The 22,643-nt window shown below is 40.8% G+C and overlaps 1 protein-coding gene across 1 annotated transcript; it reads right to left on the bottom strand.

The window, feature by feature from the left end:
* Positions 1-316: 316 nt before the first annotated feature.
* On the bottom strand, positions 317-21,285 carry gigyf1a (GRB10 interacting GYF protein 1a). Its single transcript, XM_042512229.1, has 24 exons — positions 20,945-21,285; positions 20,775-20,838; positions 16,596-16,725; positions 14,740-14,835; positions 14,434-14,551; positions 13,238-13,346; positions 12,632-12,834; positions 10,520-10,749; positions 10,215-10,335; positions 9,243-9,434; positions 7,842-7,996; positions 6,502-6,670; positions 6,188-6,411; positions 5,491-5,585; positions 5,270-5,370; positions 5,089-5,162; positions 4,124-4,261; positions 3,646-3,861; positions 3,306-3,526; positions 2,984-3,141; positions 2,612-2,775; positions 2,188-2,232; positions 1,578-1,722; positions 317-485 (listed from the first exon to the last, which is right to left on the bottom strand). The coding sequence occupies exons 2-24, from the start codon at positions 20,807-20,809 to the stop codon at positions 418-420; spliced, it is 3,207 nt and encodes a 1,068-aa protein (XP_042368163.1). The 5' UTR covers positions 20,810-20,838; positions 20,945-21,285; the 3' UTR covers positions 317-417.
* Between the last annotated feature and the right edge of the window lie 1,358 nt (positions 21,286-22,643).

Here is a 22,643-nt window from a genome sequence, read left to right as displayed (position 1 = left end):
TCCAACACGCGCACACACATTCACACGCATGAAAAAAAACAAAAAAACAAAAAAAAACTATTCAAATCCCATCTCAATAAAGTGCATTAGTTCAGTATAAGGTGCTTAATCTTTTGAGTGCCAGAGGATACCCATCTTCCTTTTAACACCACCCCCTCCTCACCCCCCTCTCCCCTGCTCAAGTGATCAACTGGTGCAGCAGGGAGCCCTTTTTTTTCTTGCCAGAGGGAAGGAGAGAGTGGGAGGCGCAGATCCAGGCGCCTCCACCCCTGCACCCTCCCCTCACGCTTGCTCCCTTCCTATCACCCCACCCCCACCCCACCCCCTGGTTCCCCCAGCAGTGCACATTCGTCATCAGGTTTGTCTGATTAAAAGACAGAAGGCCTCAGGTAGCTATTGCTGCTGCGCTGCGTCACATCAGTAATCCTCCACCATCTCCATCTCATTCAGGCTCAGACACTCGCCCGTGTTGTGGAATGAGTACCCTGCAGGGAGAGAGGGAGGGGAGGGGGGGGGAAGGAGGGCACAGAGAAGAGACGGAGAGAGCAGTGTGAGATCAGAGGAGGATGGGACATGAAGGAGTTAGAAGGGCTGGCAAGGGATAAAGATGCAAGCCAGAAATAATCTGATAAGAGGCGCTCTGTTTTCTAGAAATGTTAAGAAATTAACTCATTACAAACCATAATTACATTTATGCTTGTTTATGTACTGTAATTTAAAGGGACAGTTCTGTTTTTCTTAAAGCGGGGCCTCTTAAGCCTGAGTTAACCACAGACCTTTTTTAAGGTTTTTAACTATAACTGACTATGAGGCCAGGGAACCAGAATTCGGACTCATAACTGGGGTTCTCTATCACCCCACTGCAAAAAATCCAAACTATCCCTTTAATGATTAAATGTAGAATAAGCAGATTATGGCCAAAATAAGCCAAGGAGGTAACATGCATCAGTCAAAATGAGAGTGCTGATTCAATGTTTTAACTTGCACAATCTTCATCAGCCAAACAGGTGGAAGAAACAGCAGGGTTTTACATCGATCACATCTTGGAAAGAATTTAGAATTCAGTGTGTGGACGACCTTTTTCCCCTCCTCTGTTTCTGGGTACTAACGCAGAAGCTACACAGATTACAATATCCATTTTTACCTACGGCACATTTGTTCGGCCACCTGTTTACATCCACTTCAAGAGCGAGCTGTATCCCATCCCTGGCTCCAAACAGCGAATGGGTACAGAAATAAACTTCAGACATAAGCCAATCCTGTGAGCACATCCTACTCACCACCTGGAGTGGGTGCAAACAAGTCATCAAGAAGATGCGGTGCTTCCTGCTGGTGCTTGAGAAAGCTGTGCAGCTTGCGTTGTCACTTTTGTTAGACTCTATATGATTCCAGATGATGAATGCATTTTCAATTTCGGCTTGTTTCGTGTGGTAACTCATACTTTGATTTTATATAATCACGATACTAATTTTAGGGTCAAGCTATTTAAAGCTTTTAAAGATTCAAAGCTCGCCATTTATGGATTCTCACGATTTAAGTCAAAAGGAAATGTTACATGCTAGTGGGGGATCGCGTACCTAAGATGCTGGGGTCAGAGTGCAGCATCATGGGCTGTTTCTTCTTCATCTTTCCCCCCTGGTTGTCATAGAGACCAGCCTTGCCCATGTGGTTGGCTTGAAACATGGACTGCAGGGTGCTTGGATTCATACCTCGCATTGAGTCCTAAAAAAAAACAAACAAACAAACAGGTAAATAAAAATCATAAAAACTCTGGTCTAGACAGTCTCACTGGCCACACTAAGTTTTTTTTTTAAATAATCAGCAATGACTTAATAAAAATCCATCTATTTGTATTACAATAACTTGGAGATTCCATCCTTTAAAGGAAGGATCCTTTGAAGGAACTTATGTCTCTATTAATGATGAACAAACTGAATTTCTTGTTAAGACATTTGAAGTTGTGGCTCAGGTTTGATATTCATTAACCAGTTTTGGGTTTTTTTCCCAATTACATTAAAATACATTTTGGAGGAGCCTTCAAAGTTGCACCAAACCTCAAACTAGTTACATTAGGTAATGTTATAAGCTAAAGGGAGACTGAAACTCAATCACAATCATAATCACTGTCCTCCACACAAACAATTCAAGTGCTTGTGTGTAAAGTACAAAGATTTTTTCTGTATTTACCTGCAGAGGGAAGTTCATGTTCAGTCCAGCCACTTCCTTTGATAACTGGGATACATGAAGAGGAGAAGGGGGAATTTACAACGGTCACAATAACATAAAACACTTCAGAGACTTCAATTACAGCCATTTTCGTATGTTAATAGTATTTTATACATAGTCTCTTTTCTGCTCTCTTAATTAATAGTCAACATAATAGACACCACTCAAATTGTACCGTCATGACAACACTTCCTAGTCATAGTTTGTTATAATATAAAATGATTAGTACCTGTTGATCCTCAAGTACATGGCTTCTTTTTGTGTTTCTAGCACATTTACAAGCACACCTAGCATGTTCCAGCAGTGACTGAGAAGTACGTCGAACAGGTGATGTTTTTGACATATTCTGTTCTCATTTTAAAAGACCTTTGGAGCTCAGGCCTACCTGCTGCTGCTGTCTCTGTTGGTTGGCTTTCTGTTTGGCACGTCGCTCCAGAAACTGTTTGGCGAACTCTTTGGCTTCCACTGTGTCCCCTAGGTAGGACCGGATGAAGTCCAGTACTGCATAGGGAGACTCCACCTCCTTCAGGTATGCCACAATAGTGGCAACTTAACAGAAGACACACAGGTGAAATGATTAACAATCCTGACAATGTGGGTGAAGATGCTGGGATCAACTTACTTTTAAGTACTTTCAAGCACATACAAATCCAAATGTGTTATATTTTAACACATCATCAACGGCTCTCTAAATTTAGGGTGAATTTTTCTCACCAATGAAATTGCTTTATAAATACATTCAAGGCAAGCAGCCTACCATCCAGAGAGGAGGAGGAGTTGTTGGCAGAGGTGTTGAGAGCGTGCAGCATCTGTTCACACCAGGTAGTGAAGCCGTCCTGAGGCTTCATGCCCTGCAGCAGCTTCAGCAGCTTCTCCTCTTCATCAGTTCGCTTGCGACGCATCATGTACTGATCACTGCAGAGGACATGAGGGGTTCAATGCATCAATTATGTTCATCAACTGAAATACATTCACATTTGAATCAATATTAAAATGGTATCTGCCACAGTAGGAATGAATTATAAAATATTCCTTTGCGTGTATTATCATTTGAGTTTATTTTATCTTGTCATGCGTACCTGAGTGAAGGGCTGCTGCGGCTGTTCTTCAAGCCCATGTTGTTGTTGCTGTTGCCACGCAGGCCGGCCTGGTTCTTCACAGCCTCATCCCACATGCCCATGCTGCCTGAAGAGCTTCCACTGCCCCCCTTCCCCTCCATTCCTCCAGGCCCGCCCCACATGCCGACACCATCCACCCACTGACCTCCCATGGAGGAGCTCCCCATCGGCATGCCGGAGTGCTGGAAACGGATAGAGGGATCATTATGACAAATGACATGTCATTTTCTCCTTGCAATCCTTATAATAGACTTTCTGTGTGAAACTTTTGAAACATTTATTTGAATCTGCAGAAACTCACGCGGTCTCTCTGCTGCTGGGCTCTCTGTTGCTGCTGCTGCTTCAGGAGCCTCTCTGCCTCCTGCTGCATTTCCAGCAGAGCCAGAGCCGCAGGCTTTCCTGCCTTGGATAGCCCAGAGGAGGGAGCTCCGCTCCAGCCCGAGCTGCCTGCCCCAGGACCCTGCTGCTGGGGGGCCTGCTGCAGCAACTTCATGATCAGTTCCTGCTGCTGACGACACTACAGGAGGATATGACATAGGTCAACTCTTTACACTGACAAGTTACTACTCCATGGACAGCATTTAAAGTCAATTAACAGCAATGTTTTGGCATATAATAACTCAGTCATTACAACACAATTTTACTTGGAATATTTCACAATAGTAGCTAACTGAAAAAAAAAATCACTTTTCAGTGTACAAAATACAGAAAATAAAACAGCATTTGTAGCTCAAGGCAACAGATAGTTGATGAGGGAAACGTTTCCTTCTTTAACTCACCTGCTTGCGTCTGAAGAGCTCCTCCTCCTCCCTTCTCTTCTGCTCCTCCTGTTGCCTCCTCTTCTCCTCCCTCCTCTTACGCTGCTCCTCCTCTTCACGCTTCGCCCTGAGTTCAGCGTCTCGCCTCTCCTGCTGGAGCTAAAGGAAAACATTAGGAGTCAAAAAAAAATATTTCAAATAGAAGCAATCACAGAGTTGTCATAATTCTGGCTTTACATTTGACACAATCCAGTTTTCAGCTTTTGACCTTTAAGACAATCAGGAACAACAAAACCAATGAGTGATATTAACATATAACATGAACTAGAATTACAGCCTAGCGTTTGTATGCCTCAGCAAACCAGTCAAGCTGCACGTAAAGTTAACATTATGATGTCACAGTGAAGTTGACCTTTTGGTAATAAAATGTTATCACCTCATAAATAGATCCTTTTATAACACTGGGTTAAATTTTGTCATAATTATTTAAATTCATGAGGTATGGCCAAAAACATGTTTTGTGAAGTCACAGTGTCTTTGACCTTCAATTATCAAAATCTAAGAGTCAAGCGGACGTTTGTGCCAAATTTGGAAAAAGTTCCCCTTAAGGTGTTCTAGAGATTTCACCTTAAGGGGGGTCACCTTGACCTTTGACTAACAAAGTCTAATCAGTTCATCATTGAATGTTTCTGCCAAATTCAAAACATCCCTTTATGGTGTTCTAAAGATATCTTGTTTACAAGAATGAGACCACTTTGACCTATGACCATCAAAATCTAACTGTTTCATCTTTTAGTCCAAGTGGATGTTGGTGCCAAGTTTGAAGAAATTCCCTCTAGGCGTTATAGAGGTATTGCGTTCACAAGAATGGGACAGACGGACAACCCAAAAACATAATGCCTCCAGTCTAAGTTATCACCAGCACCTGAGGCATAAAAAAAACTGAATTTGCATTCTAAGGCTGAAAATCTCACCACTGAACTCACCTTTTGAAGCTGTTCGAGAGTTGGACCCTGAGTAGAAGGATTCATTGTTATGTCCCAAAGACTGGCTTCACCGCCTACATGGAAATAAAAATTGTTCATTTCAGCATCATTAGACACAGTGTCTGTTCTTGTGTTGTCCTTGTGTGCAAAGAAAAAAAACAAGTTGCAGTCTAAAACGTACCTGACGGCTGTGAAGCTGAGGTATGCATGTCCCACATGGACCCTGTATCTGGCACTGACATCGATCTGTTCATCGAAGGCATCATACCCTGCTCACTGCACCTGGAACACAGAATGCAAAGTCAAATACTGAAAGTCCAAAGTCAAAATCTCCACTGACGCAAGCACAAATTAATGTACACGTGTCCAGACATGTAAGGTGAAACCTACACAGAGGCCTACCTGTTAATGAGCTGGAATAGCTGCTGCTGTTGGAGCTGTTGATAAAGAGCTGCAAGCTCCTGTTGCTTTTTCAGGCGGTCCTGGTCCAGGTTTCCCTGAAAAGAAAACATCAATAGCAGTCAATACATTATGCAATCAAACTCAAGGACACCCAAACAGCTATCTATATATAGCAAGTTTAGGATAAGAAAGAATTGCTTGCCCCTACAGACTGTACTCTACCACTAACAATACCATAATAACCATAAATTCGGCATTTAATTTATGCAACATAAAAGTAATGTGCTGTCACAGAAGCACAAACATCTGTTCAACTGTTCCACGTTCATGCATAATCAGGAACATGTGATAATATCTGTGGTGTAACATTACAACATTAAATGCAGGTGTGGAACCTGCCCTGTTCTGCTCCACTAATTTGAAGCTTACATGCAACAGGTGAATTTTACTAGAGGCCACTGCATAATACAGTTTTATGAGTGTGGTATGAATACTGATACCACTCTCCCACTGCCTACAGTAGGGAATTAAGACATTAACATAATTAAAATGACTCAAAATCAGGGCAATGTCATAAACTCTCAAATGTGGCCTCATGAATCATAGCTTTTATTTTCACTTTAACCTGTCTATCAATCTTCCCTCTCCTCTGCATCCTCCCCTCCCCATCCTCTACGTTGGCTGAGCTCTGACTCACAGTCCCAGCGGGCCCCCGGGTGGGCTGCGGGCGCTGCGTTGGTGGTGGCTGTCTCACCAGCAGGGGCGGCGGGGAGGGCCCCGGGGCGAACGGCACGCGGCCCCACATCTTGATGACATCCCCCAGGGGCTGGAAGCCCTCGTCGCAGCCCCGCTTCACCAACAGGGTCATGGTGAAGTAGCCGGCCTGGAACCACTCACACATCTCCACCGTGGTGAACGGACCTGGTAGTGAATCGGAGAAAGAGAGTAGCCATTATGGAGCTGGTTTTGTGTGTATGAGTGCGTACAGCACGCCACGTTGTGTGACCATACCCTGGATCTCTCCCTGTGGGTCTTTGTAGAACCACTTCATGGCAGCTTCATGTGACAGCGGCAGAGCGGCGGCAGTGTTCCTGCTCTCCTGCTGCTGCTGCAGAGCCTGGGTGAAACACTCCTCCTCCAAAGAAGTGTCCTGCAGTGATGCCACCATCTTCTCTGCCTCCTACAGGGTTTGCACAGACGGGGCCAAGTCAAATTCAGGGACTTTCAAGTACTTTTTCAAGCATTCATTCTTAATTTTCAACAGGGTTCCTACAGTGTAAGACAAATTAGATTTCAGGCTTTTCAAGACTTTTAACTGCATCTCCAGATAAAATTTAAGACCAATTTTACAAGAAACCAAAATTTGGGCAGGTTGAAAAAGTTTATTTACTACCTCTCTAGAGAGGAACACATGGAAAACAATTAACATTCTATGTTATTTAAGTATAGCCTACATTTGGTTTGCCTTAAAAGAAAAAAAAAAATCATTTTCCATTTGATTGTATGTGGTAAATTTATATGACTTTATATGACTCACTATCCTGACCTGTGCCACGTTAAATTCGATAAAATATTTTTAAAAATAGACATTACAAATTATTTTCAAAACTCACAATAAATGTAAGAAAAAATGATTCATATTATCATCCTCCCAATGTTGTAGCATTTTTTAAGACCTTTGGAAAACTGATCAAAGACATTTTAATACCAATTAAGGCTTAATTTTTAGATTCACGTATTGAATGCCTATTAAGACTTTTTAAGTTTTGGCGGAAACAATATTCATGGATGACACTGTTTTCTCCACAATCATCTGTTGCAAGCGAATTGTGCAATTTCATAAATGAGGCAAACACAATTAACCAGAGCCTAAAATTAATTTATCAATATAACAGTTTGAATTACTCAGCAATGCGAGTGGCAAAAACATTTAAAGCATTTATCTAACACCTTTCATAAAACAACTCCTCGTTCTCCTTACTTTAATATTCAAGTACTTTTTCAAGGAACACTGATTTCCAAGGTATTCCAGAACTTAAATATCTGAGTGTCAAATTACTTCAAGCACCTCAAGCACCTGTAAACCCTCCTCCTACGTACACACACTCTTTTATGTCAACTTAACCATCAGGTGGATCTGCAGAAGTAATGGTGCAATGACTGACATGATCCAAAACTTGAAAAAATGTGGTACATTTCATAGATTACAGACTCATTGTTTATTCAGTTTAATGAGTCTGGAATATTCCGGAGCTAAATAATCACAAGCTGATAAAAATGAAATGTGCTTCCTGTTATAATTACACACTCTTTCTGTGGCAGCTGCTTGAAATGCCTCCTGTTGTTCCTACCTGCTGCAGGTGCTTCATGCCCTCATCGTCCTCTGCGTCTCCTCCAGGTGGAGGGAGGAGAGGAGCAGCAGAGGAAGGGGGCGGGGGAGGCAGACTGGAGGAGGCGGGGGCACTGGGGCTCAGCTGGGCCTTAGAGCCCCCTACTGGAGCCATGTCTGGTAGAAAAACAACAAGAAGAAACTTTCATGAAACAATGGGCTCTATTTTTAGTATTTCTATTTATGGGATGGTGATGTTGGATGTGGGGGGTAGAGCCACCTACTGGCTCTGGATCTGACACAGAAGGAAAAGCGGAGCAGGTTCAGTAAACAAGATATTAAATGACTGGGACTAAACATATTGTGTATCAAACCAAAATATCAACGTGGCTGAATTTCCTCCCACACACTCACTGTCCTGACACCAAAAGAGCTTGGCTTCATGCAAGAAGCTAAAAGCTCTAAAGTTACAGGGCCTCTGACCCTTCAAACCAGAATCTGTAATTCAAGATATAGGTATAAATAGACACGTTTAGATGGTGATGCTCTGGAAATGTTCTCTTTGCAACAATCAAATTTAGTGCTGGTAGCTCCTGTGCTTATAAAAAGGACTTCAAGCTTAAGAAAACAGTTTTGACCTAAGTTCACCCGTGAGAGTCAGTCTTCCCATGCTTTTATGGAATTCATTTATCCTTTTATGTTTTTCAAACTGATCCAATGACATCAAGAGGGAAAAATGTGCAATCTCCTGTAGCATTTACTTTTTTAGGTCATTGTGTCGATGATTCAATCTTAACACAGATTAATATTCCAAGTGTACGGAGACTCTTGAGAGTCTAAATAAATCGTTTTGTAATGTTAAGCAAGAAAATCTGAAATACTGTTCAACTCAGAAACAACAGTTTTACATGATGTAGTAGGAGGTCCCTTCTCTGTCTCTCTTTGAGCTAAGGAGTTCTTGGCCTGAAAAGTGTTGAAGACCCCTGCTGTGAAACAAATGCAAGCATGGGACAAACACTGAAGACTTCAGTTTACCACCAAATTCAAACTCATGCTAAATAAAAAGTTGGTCTAAACCTGCTTTCGGATCACAACATGTTATAAAATTCACACTAATTACTCCGCAAAAGTTTGACATAATTCCAAAATTCATTTTCCGTTCTTATCACATTTCATATCATACGATCGCAATATGCATTTTTTCTCCACATTTGGCAGTCATGTTTTGCATGTTTGTTTCTTCCCTTTTCACAACATGGTTAAAATGACAAGTACAATAAGTGTGCCTCCAATATCAGAAAAAATAACAAAAACTGTCTAAATAAATAAATACACATATACTAATGTTGCTAACTGAAGTCTTTTGAGTTGTTGCACAAACATCTAATCAAACACTTGAGCCAAGAAATGGATTTAGGCGTACCTTCACTGGGCGTGCTGCTGGCCTTGACAGGGTGGCTGTTGTTCAGCTGAGGGATGTCCACCGCTGGGCCAGCGTTGTTGGGCCGGGACTCCAGGGATGGAGGGGTACAGTGCAGGAGGGCTGGAGGAGACGAGGAGGGGGACGCTGGCTTCGTCTCGCCATCCCCTCCAGCAGAGCCAGCGTCTTTACTCTCTGTGAGGAGGGAGAAAAAGACTTTAAGTGGGATGCCATAGTCATTAGTAATTCTTTCCTCCTGGGCCTGTGATCAACTCGGAAAAACTGCAAGGACAAAGTGCAAGCAACTGGCTGTTCTGCACATTTAGGAGGCTCATTCACCGTGGTCCATTTCATTAAGTTTTATTAACATTCAAATTTGGCTTTAACCCTTCACACCCTTTGAATCCTAATCAAACTGGCTTGAGTTCTTTGAAAAACATGGAAAGAAGGCAATGGGCAACAAACAAATTACAAAAAATAGCAACAAAAAAAAAAAAAAACGTTACAAAAAGTAAAAGAATAAACACAGGAACTGGCTGAAAAAAGTTCTAAAATAAAAAAAATATTCTTTTTTTTCTGTAGCTTAATTTTAAATACATAATGAAACTTTTGTTTTGTTAAAATATTTTCCCCCAGCTATTTGACAATTTTCTATTGATTCTCTCTCTTTTCCTTTTTTTTACAGCTAATTTTCAGGTCATTTTTTACAGTCTTGCTGATTTTTTTTTTTTTTTTTTTTTGCAATTTGTGGGACATTTCACACCAAGGTGCTGATTGCCCTTTTTACCCAATGTTTTTTTTTTTAAAGAAATCAAACCAATTTGCTCATATTTCAAAGGTTAAGATCCTTGTGAAAAGCGTCTGAATGCAGCACAAAAACACTGACGTCCATCCAGGTTAAGGAGTTTAGAGTTAAATCAATGTCACTAAACATGTTCTAAAATCATTCATTTAAGAGCATAACCGTTTTCTCACCTTTGTCTTTGTCTACTTCAGCACTGTTCCCCTCGATGTCAGCAAAGCTTTCCTCTTCGTCCTCCTCCTCTATGCCCTTAAACTCCAACTCCTCCTCCAGGATTGTCTCCTTGCCACCCTTCTGACAGAGGGAGAGCAGAAAAAGGAGAAATTAAAAAAATGTTGCCAACAGTCATGGACATTCATGAGAGCTGTTTTTTAACACTGTTTTCATATGAAGACTTCACTAAAACAAAAAGTGGAACTTGCTTAAAATGGTCTGCTAATGTGAATGTTAATAAAACCAAAGTAACTGTAAAACATACCTTTATGGACATGAAAGCTCCAGAAGAGTCAAACGTGCCCATCTCCCCGTCCTCCTCATCTGTACACCACTCAGGTAGGCCATCCCTGTCGTCCTCGAGTCCCTCGCTGCCCGCACGTCGGCGGCCACCACCGTGGCCGTCAGAGTCCCGGAAATCGAAATCAAACTTCCTCCGACGACTCTCACCTGGACCGGTATGGTCCCGCCAGCCTGCTGAGCGAGGACCACCATCTGACAAAGAAATTGACCGCCATCAGTGAGGATGCTGTCACGAGTAAGTAGGCTGTAAAATGCCCACATTGGAAAAGCATGTGCGTCTTCACTTTGTCAACAGCACTTGCCAGTTCGGTTACGGTACTTTTCCACACACAACACACGCAGAAGAATCTTTCTTCCCAGAACAAATGTCGCCATACTACTTCACATATACATGTAACTTTTCTTTCTAAAGGGGAAGTCTTGGCCAGTACTACTCGTGGAATATGAGATTATGTGAGTTTTTCATTTGTATCAAGCAGCAAAGAAGTTGTTTGAGTTAATTTGCCTTGCTCGACACTGCACATCCTTCAACGTGACTACGGCGCAACATTGTCAATGCATTTTAGAGATACATTATGTCAACAGCTAACTTAGATAAGATAAATCTGCCGTTATGTTGCATTACGTGGAAGATTATGCCTATAAGATGTCAGTAACAATTAATTTTATGACATACAGCAACGTTACATGACTTTTCCAAAACTTTTAATGATTTTTAATAATCTCAGATTGTGAAATTTCATGACTTTCCCAGGCTTTTTCATGAATGTGGGAACCCTGTGTAATATTTCACCTCCTGTTTTAAGTTCCAGATTAATTTTTGGTCAAGTTCGTGTTGTACGTTTTCTTGACCGTTATATCCTCAGAGCTTGTGAAGACTTTAAAGTGCAGCTCTGTTTCAGTTGAAACCCAATGTGAGATTGTTAAAAACACTTCACTGCCACTGGATGTCACTATATCTACTGTTTGATATCGACCTGCTGCACACTGACACAGCTGAGCTTTGATGGCAGGGAGTAAGGAGTATTTAAACATAGGAGTAAGGAGTATTTAAACATTAATTGATTAACATAATGCCAATCAGGCCTGTTTACAGGTGTATGTTTTGATATACTCCTAGTCAAATGTGGTTTAAACTTGTTCATTACAAATGGCCCTGTAACCCACATAAGACTCATTCTGTCACCTGTATATTGTGAGAAAATGGATTTTCAAGTTGTTTTTAAAGCAGTACTGTATGGGCAAATTGTTTGGGAGTGATAGTAATAATGTGTAATATACATATCACACATACTTACACACCCGGAGAAATAAAAAAACACATTTTCCCAGTTTTAATCATGCGTGCCTGTGTTGATTAATCATTCATCCCTTGTTATATGCCAAATATGTGTCAAAATATTTGTATCAGAATATTTTTAGATAAAAATGCCCTTTCTCGGTTTCAAACCATTTTTCATGTTTGATGACTCATCTTGCAGTCAGGAGCAATTCCAAAAGTTAAATCACACTTCACTGTTTGTGGGTTACAGATACAAACAGAGAAATATGGAGAGAAATAAGGGGTTTTGTGTGTGAGGGAGGACTCTGCTGCAGCTCCATAGCACACAAAACTCCGAGCCCCAAACTTTTTAGTGGCACAGTATATTGCATAGGATTTTATTTAAATCCCTCTTGTAACTGCAGTGCTCAAATATTTTGTTTCGCTGGGAAATCCATCACAATACGGAAGCTGAAGATGCTCTATCTTTTGTTTCTTTGGGACTTTAAGTCAGCATGAAAGCAATTAGTAAGAAGTCAAGAACTCAAATGGAATATTTTGGTGCATTTCAGTCCACGCTTGTTTTAACTAAGCAATCGCACTGAAAATAGCAGCAAACTGAGCGTTTAACCCCTGTTAATCCTATTCTAAACTGCAGATAAACTAAACTAACACCAACAGTCCCTCTGCACTGGACGGTTAAAAACAAAATAAATGATGAGGCCTTTGCTGTTTCTCATCTGTCGCTTTCAACTCAAACAAGACTTTAAGGCAACACTAGAATAAATAAATCAATGTTTGTATTTCTCATACCATCCCTGCGGGGTCCAGCAAGTCTCCAGTTGGTGCCCGGCTCCGCCCCCTCCTCCTCCTCCTGCTCCTCCCGGAGGATGCGCCAGTTATCGCTGTCAGCCCTTGTGTGCTCCTTCCTCCCTGGACCCGCGGGACCGCCAGTCTCTTCAAAGCCAGGACGCCCCACCTCCCGCCGCAGCGGCTTCTCAAATCGACGCTCACCCCTGAGGAACGCAGGGGAAATTGAGAGAAATCAGTTAAGTGATAAACAGAGGAAAAACAAGCCCAAAACACTGAGTCACTCTTATCCGAGAGAAATATGTCCAGCCAAAACTTGCATCTCGTCACCACAGATAGCAATTCACACTTTTTAACCAGAAGGAAAACTACTGAAGAAACAAAACCAACAGATGCTTTAATTCAGCCTGGGCAGATAAGAGAAGGTGCCTGCCAAAGTGAGATAAATCATCCCACGAGGGCAAAAATCCACAAAATACCAGAGAGGATTATTGAGTTTATTACACTGGATGACAGCTTCTATCAGCAGTGTGGATATATGCCTTTACTGGAGCACTTGGAGCCATTCTTGATATGACCTTCAGATAGCGTGTGCTGGGTTTTTCTTACCGGTCATCCCAGCTCTGGCTGCGGTGTATCTCTCGGACGCTGCGGCCGAAACCCACCTCCGCATCTTCAATACTTCTTTGGTAGAATCCACCTTCGCCACGACCTCTACCTGTTAACAAACACACAGAAAACAAGGTCTTTATATTCAGGGCAGGACCTACTGATTATTTTCTTGATTGATTCAAGAAGTATTTTTTCAATTAGTATACTAATCTATCAACTAATTCATCCATTATTCAGAGTTTTTTTTTTTTTCTAATTCTCTCTCTAATAAAACAATTAATTTACCCCAAAATAAATATCAATCATCTTCTCTTAAAAAAAAAAAAAAAAAGAATAATAACAGCAGTATATTTCAAAATTCTTCTAATTTTCGCATTACTGCTGTGTTTTGATTCTCAAGTATCTGACTTAAAACTTGGATGCTTACTGTTATGGCATGTATTTATTTAAACTCTGCAGGAATATGCAGTTTACATATTATTAGCAAATGCATTTTTGCATCTCTTTTAGACAAGGAAAATAAGTGAATCCATTCACACACTGTAACAGCGGTCTGTAACATTAGTTGAAGTTGTTTTCTTACACATGCGCAGCTGTTAAAGTAAATGGAAAATATAAAATGGATGGAATGAAAAATAAAGTTGTGTGACACATGATGTAGCGTTGTAGCTGATATTAAATTTGCCTGAATCCCCTTCAAACTGCAGAGCCGCACACAGATGCACATGCACACTAATTATGAAACCCACACTGCATCATTCTTCCAAGTTGTTTCCTTGGCTGTCCTGCACCGGACGGCCAGTGTTTACATTGGCCGTTGACTTGTGCAGAGTGCTGTGTGTGCACAAGGTGAGTTCATGAGCCCAGTGGTTTTTAGGCAGGTGTGGCTGGACAAAAGGAGGACTATTTAGACAGGCCAAGAGGAAGTGTGCTGCATCAAGATGGTGGAAGAAAAGGGGGAAATAAACACTTCAGTGGTTGGCTTGAATAAACTGTTTTACTTTCCCTGGATAACAGCCATTGTAGTTTTTAAGCCAAGGGTTTTGGGCAGCATTACTGTTGCTGTTGGACTCATGTTCGGTTTAGCACAAGTGGTTGTGGATTTATATCACTTAGGCTGTGCTTTATTTGTTGGCGTTTCCCTTCTAATAGGCGACTGGGAGGTTTATTTGTTTTTGGCTTTTAGTTTTTACCTCGACCGCCTCGTGTGGCCCCTCGTCCTCGGACCACTCCAGCTGGGGCGGCCCCGCCCACCCCTTTTCCCATGAGCCTCAGCACCGCCACACTGTTCACAGACATGGAGAAGTTCCTCTGCAGAGAGAGAATGGAAAGAGCAAAAGGGAGGAATGTGAGGAATGTGAGCTCGCAGCCACATTTGTCAACTGACAAAACAGCTCACGCTCAAACTCAGCTCGTATTGCGATGAGATATCACATGACCAGCTGAAAACAGCTCAACATTTGCAGGTATGGGTGTTTTTGTGGATGTTTGTGGCATACCTGCTCCTCCTCAGTGAGAGGCACCAGTGCCAGTGGCTGCATGGGCTCATCTTGCAGAATAGCAGCAAACTCCTTATCCTGCATGTCCTCTGGGACCTAAAACAGCAACAACAGGCTCTGAGAACAACAAAACTAGCTTTCGAAATTATTATCCATGATTTTCAAAAGCAAATGACCTACAAACAGGTTTTCATGTTACAGAATATTAAAGCAACATATGTGCTGGTGTTAAGAAAGCGCTTTGCCACTTTTACAGAGTTACAACACTGTTTTACCAATGAATTTTCAAAACTTTTCTATAAGTTTTCTATAATATTTCACTCCATTCCATGACTTAATTAATACAGTTTTGAATGGGATGGCTCATATAACGATACAGCCATAAATTATTTAACACACACCTCCCAGGCATTTGCAGATAAGCAAACTGCTAGCGCTTGCTAACTTTACTCGCGTGTAAGACATTCCCACCACCAACTAGCTGCTTTTGCCAACAGACCAGACGGGCACATACGAGTATTTGCTGGTTTGGTCTACGTGTATCCCATGATACTTCTGATGATACAACAGTCACATACTGCAGAGCACTACATTTTAAATTACAAGGAACATTTTGGGACATGTTTGGTGGTTTTTCTGAATATATATATTAAAAAAAAGCCCACACAATGTGAATTCAAACTTTTCAAAAGCTTTCTGTTAGTTTAAAACCATTTCCAGGAGTCAGAAGTCAGTTTCTCTAATTAAAGAACTTTTCCAGGATCATGACTGTGGGAACCCTGCTTTTAGCACAGATGACTTCCTCAACATTTTTAAACATTACATGTTCTGCATGTGACATTCAGAGCATTAATACAGCACAAAACAACTGTTCGCTACATAAAGATACAGTGGAATAATAGCACCCTGGGCACAGAATGAAGTCATGCTCCCTCTGTGTGTTGTAATCTGAGCTTCTCTGTGGTTTGTTGTCGTAAGTTGGTCTGGTTGCTCAGCAAGTATCCCACTGGCAAGCTAATCACAGCCGTTTTGCACTGTGCTCATATGGCGGTTAACGCTGATATCAAGACATCATTGTTGCAGACGCGTAGCACCCACCCTCCATTTCCTCATGGTTATCACCATTAGCTGTAAGCACTGTTGCTTTTGTTTATTGCTGTTTATGGCATTAGCACCATTAGGTGGTTCAACCACTTCCATGTTGCGAAACGTGTCCAGTCAAATCGCTCTCTGAATTTTGCATGGACCCTCTTTAAAGATTATTACACTTATTTTGAAACACCTTTTACATTGCCTGTCCAAGGCGGGAATATTGCGGAACTATGGTGCCTAGCTTTTTTGTAGGAAAGGTACATCCACAACAGGAGGTAGTGACAGACTCAAAACGGTGTCTGTATGAACAGGACAGCCTCAAGGATGGGTGTTACTTTTTGTCAACTTGTCATGTATGCAACACACCACAGCAGATTTAAACAGCAGTAGTTAGCGGCTAACTCAAAGAACAACAGTGGCTGTAAACATCCGCAAAATGGGAAAACATGAGATCTGGGAGCTCCTTATCCTCTGAGCAGAGAATGAAGTCAGCCATGTTTTGTTGTTATTGTTAAGAAAAGGTCGTCAATGCATATTTTAAATGTCACACAAGAAGCTGATGCTGTTGCGTTGAAATGGCACGTCTATTTGATTCCACAATGCCGGCATGCCATTTCAAAATCACACACTGGAGCGGAAAATATAGACATAATTTGGTTCCACATAAAAATGCAAAGGAGGCATAAAGAAGGGACTTCGTAGCGGCCCTTTAGTGTGATCTCTGTGTAAAAATGGCCTGTGATTCATACAGGTTTCCCACTTACCTTGTTGTCTTTGATATAAAGTGCTAACATCTCCTCTCGGCCGTAGCGGTACTCGGCCAGCTTGTACTTTGGCATGGCGGGGGAAGGAGGGGGGGACGTCACACTCCCCCCACTGGACAGTGCACGGAGCCTGCGTGAGGAAGAGTACAGAAACTATTAAGAACTAGGATCATGCTGTTTTTGTACATCAATGTTTCTGTTGTCGACATCTCAGTGCTGCATTTGAAAGGTTTGCAACTTTAAAAATGTAAATATGTATACAATTTAGCTGTATCAAATAAACAAGTAACCAAAATAAGTAGTCAGGTACCGTGTTTCAACAGGAAACTACCCTTTAAAGCCATGTTTACACTCATTTTCTTTCTACTGACTGGAGCTGACACACAGTGCAGAAAAAAAATCACTTACAAATAACTTAAATTCCCCTGTTGGCACATAACACACACCCAAAAAAACTGCTATCATGTACATGTAATAGAATTCCTTTTATTTGAACAGGAGAAAAAATATCCAAAAGCATCCAACTTGCAGCAGAGAAAAAAAAAAAGAATTTACTAAATGTTCAGTCACGAGTCAACCATCCTCCCACACAGGTCCCCCTGAATACACTTGGCTCGACACAGATGATATATTAGCTTTCCAATCTCAAGATTTCATTTTAAAAAGCTATTACTAGCAGGCCGGATTCCAAGGCCTGCTGTTTAACAATGGCTCCATTCACATGCCTCTACAAAACGTGCCATTGACTCACAGCAGCAGCATCAAAACCACATGGAGCTCTCAGAGGTGTGGAGGTGGGTGTGGGGTGGAAGAGGTAAAGGAAAAGCAGCATGAAAGACCAGTTGGTGGCATGTGGCATATCAAAGAGGGTAAAAATAAGTGATGCAGCAGCTAATATGAATAATAAGAAGAGAGGAAACATGCCAGTGGGTGAGATGCTAAGAAAGATTTTTGCATGTTTGTATCCACTTGTATTTATATTAGTAAATTTCTGCTTTTCCCAACAGGACAAAGCATAAAATCTAAACACACATTTAAATCTATACATTCAGAATCTTTGTGAGAGCCTGATAGAACAAAAGTAGGCCTGATAAATGTACAGAAATCTAAATACAAGGAAGAATGTTTTCACTTTGAATTCTCCCACAATGACTAACATGATTACCGACTGCTGCCAACAAAACCATAAATAATTTTGTAAACATGCTGGCCCGACAGCTGTATGTGGTGAGCACATGAACGGGCCACTATAGCTGTATTAAAAGGCTGCGAGGATGAAAGTGGGCTACGAGGGCCACTGAGAGGAAAGCAGCTGCAGATGTGTAAAGGAGGAAATATTCTGTGAGGCTGGCACTGCACCAAGAATGCACGCAGCAGTCACAGGCTGTTAGAGATTGAGTGCTACCAAAAAGAAGACTACACCCCCCATTAATCGTTATACAAGCATCCACCGAGGAGGAGGAGGAGGAGGAGGAGGAATGTCAGAGACAGACAGATGGACAGGACTCTGCTGTGACAATACCTACATTTTGACTGAGGTAAAAACTGCTTTCTCAAAGTTAGTGATTACAAGAGAACACTGTCTTTGAAAGATACAACTGCAAATATTAAATTACATATACAAACCCACTGAACTTGAGAATATTATTGCCATGTAGATTGATGGATAGATAGTTAAATGATCCCCAAGGGAGGAAATCGGCACATTTCTTCCCCCTAAAGACAGTGCTGTCAGTTGGTTTTAGCCCAGAGAAAGATATGAAACTGACAATTGTGCCTATTATTTTTATTTTGGTTAATGACAATGTTTACAAATGTCAGAGACAAGCGAAAAATCACAAATCGCAGAAATATCTTGTTTTGTCCAACCAACAGTCCAAAACTGAAAGATATTTTGTTTACTATTAACTGAGTCAAAGAGAAGCAAGAATATTATCGCTTTTGAAAAGCTGGACCCAGCAAATATTTGTCATTCAGACAAAAGAACAGTCATAAAAATAGTTACTAATTAATCTCAGGGATCCCACACATTTTTCGGACAAAACCTTCAAGGACCCATAATTTTTTAAAAAAAAATCTTGCCCTACTTGCCAGGTCTTTTTCAAGAAACATCAGAATAAAACCTAACTTCAGTTATCTGGCATACATGGAGGGACAAACAAAATGCAAGGAAAAAATGAAGAAAAGTATAAGACGGTAAACAAAACGTCATACATCGATGCACATTAGAGCTATATGTCAACTGCAGAAAATAAATGTACCCTTATGTTACATTACATGGAAGGTAACAACATGTAAAAAAAACAAATGTATTATAAACAACACAATTCTATCACTTTTCCAAAACTTTTAATGGTTTTTACTAATTCCATGAAATTTGAGGTCTGGAAAATTAACTTTTGAAGGTTTTCAATGACAGCGGGAACCCTGTCATCTTCTCTTAAATGGCTAACTGATTAATTTACTAATTGTTTCGGCTAGCTCTACAAATGGGGGCCATTTTGATTCTACTGCAGGGCCAGCCTTTTAAACGCAAAAGCAGAGGACGGTATAGTGACGGAGTTTCCCCATTGGCTGTGGCACAAACTGTCCTAAATTACATCCTCATGGGGCTTTTACAGGTTCCACTCATTGACTGCCGCTTACTCTAAAGCTATCGCTCACCAGAACAAATTATTCTGCCTGTCCTAGATTCTACTAATGACTAAAAACCTCTAAATTCAACAAGTTGCCGACAATTTAGCGTACTGACCACACACAGTCCAGTCACATATACTAGGTTTCGGATATGGCTTAAATATCTCAACAGGGGATTGCAGCACAATTTATATTGATAACGATGATAAACTTTGGGCATTTTTTTTTGGATATGGATAGCTCTAACGGCCTTTAAAACTGCAGAAATAAATGCGAGCACAAGCAGTCTGTGTGCTGCCGCTCCATGTCTCTGCGTTTGTAGGAGGGCAGGACTATCCTCCACACACAGAGTGGACACAGCAGCCTACCTTCGGAGCACAGCCCACAGCAGCGAAAAAGACAGTGACTGCAGGATGTATTTTAGTAGAGTAAACGATGACAATGCTCATTCTGTACAAGTGCAACAAAAGGAGGGACGTATGATCAAACTGTCAAACACCTGCTATACAAGCAGAACACAAACTTGCAGAAGAGCGATGTCCCGGGCCTCTCTGCCTGCAGTGACTTACAGCCTCCTCCTATTCCACACCTGATTTGTTTTACACAGCCAAGAAGCTTTTTATACTTTTAAGTGCTGAAAGTGAACTCACGTTATCCTTCAAAGCCGAGGAGATTGTTGAAAAAAAAAGGTAGCACATCATCAATTAAATGGAAGCGATAGATCAAGACCGTCTGCAACATGTGCCATCGCACAGTAACAATTACAACAAATAACGCAACAAATCTTTCACATCACCCGAAAAAGCTCGATCCGAACAACACCATCACTTCTTTAAGTTACAAGGCAAACTAACTTGTACTGTTTTGTTAAGGCAGGAAAGGCATGTTTGCAATGTTAAACCTTTACATGAAGCTGTTATTCCACAGTATTCTTTTACAATAAAATATATTCCACACAAAGCCATATTTGCACAGAATTATGTTCATGTTATTTTTTATTTTACGTTTCTTTTATTTTTGGTTTCTCCAGGATTCAATTTATGACATTATATATTGTGATAAGTATTAGTATTGATCAATGTGGAAAATTATGACATTTTTTCCATGTAACCAAGCCGTAGTTTTGACTACGTCTTGTTCCAATAAAATTATGTAAGGATAATCCTGGTCCAATCTGATCCACAAAAAGTAAATTGCAGACAGTGAATCCCAATTTTAATTAACTTAGTGAACTTTCCTTCTACCATCAGGCAAAAAAGTCAATTTTACTTGCAAAATTATCTCATAATGTGTGCAAATTGACATTCAATCCAACAGCCACATTCAGGAGGGCCATTTACCAACTTGATAAAGTGATGGTATATGAAAATTTAAGTCAAAATTCATTTTAAAACATTGGAAAAACTCCCTGAAGTGCCCAAAATAATGAGTTTGAACATCTCCAGCGGCCAAAAATCTATAAAAATCCCTATTACAGCGATTACACGCATTTTGTTCAGGAGATACTTTTTGATGCATTCAGTAAGAATTAAGATCATTTACCATTCTGGGCCGAAGTTAAGAGTCTCAGCAGTCATATTCCTCACGTCCACACAGAACTGAGTATCTGAGGAGAAAAAGAAAAGATTCCCTGTTTATTTTCTGCAGAAAGAAAATCACCTTGTAAAAAAAACCTATGAGCAAAGGATTAAAAATGCCCCAAATTGTCTTACCCTGTCCAGATGATCGGAGCAGGCTGGACTGAGCTGGACCAGGCTAGAGCTGGCTGGCTTTAGTTAGGCTTAGGTGACTAGAAGGCTGAGTGGTGCTTAAGCTGTGGTCACAGAGCTCCCCAAACACACAGACACAAAGAGAATAGCTGCCAGTTTCAGGTGCTTGAGGAATACCAGGTTATCAGGTCCTAACTAGATAAGGAAGGGGGGTTCGACGATAGTTTGGAGAATGGAAGCTCCTGCTACTCACAGCCGAAAAGGGTTGATAAACATAAAAAAAGAAACAAAAAGAACCTTGGAAATTAACAATGGAACAAAATAAAACACTCTTGCTAGTAATAATGTTTTTTCTTTTTCTTTTTTTTTTTTTTTTTTTTTTACAGCAGTTATATCTCACATTAAAGTTAAAAATATGAATTTATTCATCAAAAAAGGTAACGCAGGAACGAAATAACAGCCAAAAGAATGAAACAGGCTGCTGGAACAGCTGCCAAGAGCAGACGCGACTCGCACTCCTCTTTTCTTTACTCTCTCTCCCTCCGTGCCTCTTTCTCTCGCTCCAACTGAAATGTGGATTGACGGAGACCCTCCAGGTAACTCCTTTATTTCCTGTCCTCCTCCCTTTGCACCACTGAAAATAAAGCAGAGAGTGAGAGACGGGATCAGAGAAATGAAACGATTAAAAGGCACAGGGAAAGAATAATGTTAGAGGTGTACACTTAATAAACTAGCTGTCGGTGAGATGCATTTTCACAGCCTGGCAGACCGCCTATATTGTGATAGGAAAGGAAGTGTAATTTGATTTTCCGTTGTGTAGCCTTGACACACTACTTTCACAGCATGCCTTGGACTCACTGAAAGGTACCAGCCCGATTTGATCAATCCGTTACGGCACACTGAGCTGGAAGAAAAACACGGCAGTATTCCTGCACTGGATAAATGAAACTAGCAAACTATTTCTAGTAGAGCGCTCAATCATGGCCCTGTGTTTTCTGCTGCTCACAGGAGATTTTTCCATGCAGAAATCTAGGGAGTATATCTCAGGGATGTTGTGAACCAGCTGCTTCTAAACCACGCAGCTGTTTGGGGGATAGTTCCTGATAATGTCATGGCAACTACACCAATATCCAGGCAACCAAATGTCAACAGTTAATGCTCATATATGGCGAGCGTCTCTATGACACGAGCATAGAGCCTGCATATGTTAGATTTTCTGCTGATATTATCAGTATCTTCTTTTAAATTACTTCTTAAATCTCATGTTTATAGACTAGCTTTAACGTGAAGTATCTTTTTCATTTGTCTTTTTATTCTGTCTCGATCCTTCTACTACTACTACTACTAGTAGCAGTAGTAGTATTAATAATAATAATAATAATAACAAAATCATTTTCTTATTACCTTTATTTTGCTATTGCATTTCCCTAACATGATTCTGCCTCCAATCTCTTGTTTAATTCTACCTCAATTCTTTTCTGGCCTTTGTTCAACATTATTGTTGGCTTTTATTGTTACTGTCTTTGTTTTACAAAGTACACTGCCATTTTGAAGGTGCTATAAAAAATAAAGTCATTATTATTAACATTAGTATTAGTATAATGTTTCTCTGGTGTACTTCTGAGTTCCAGTTTTTAGTATTTACTTTTAGAATCTGATTTAACTTTATAAACAATATATGTTGCTATAAATGCAACAGAAA

The sequence above is a fragment of the Plectropomus leopardus genome, chromosome 23 (assembly GCF_008729295.1).
Source record: "Plectropomus leopardus isolate mb chromosome 23, YSFRI_Pleo_2.0, whole genome shotgun sequence".
Taxonomy (NCBI): Eukaryota; Metazoa; Chordata; class Actinopteri; order Perciformes; family Serranidae; genus Plectropomus; species Plectropomus leopardus.
This window is presented reverse-complemented; position numbering and strand designations above follow the sequence as displayed.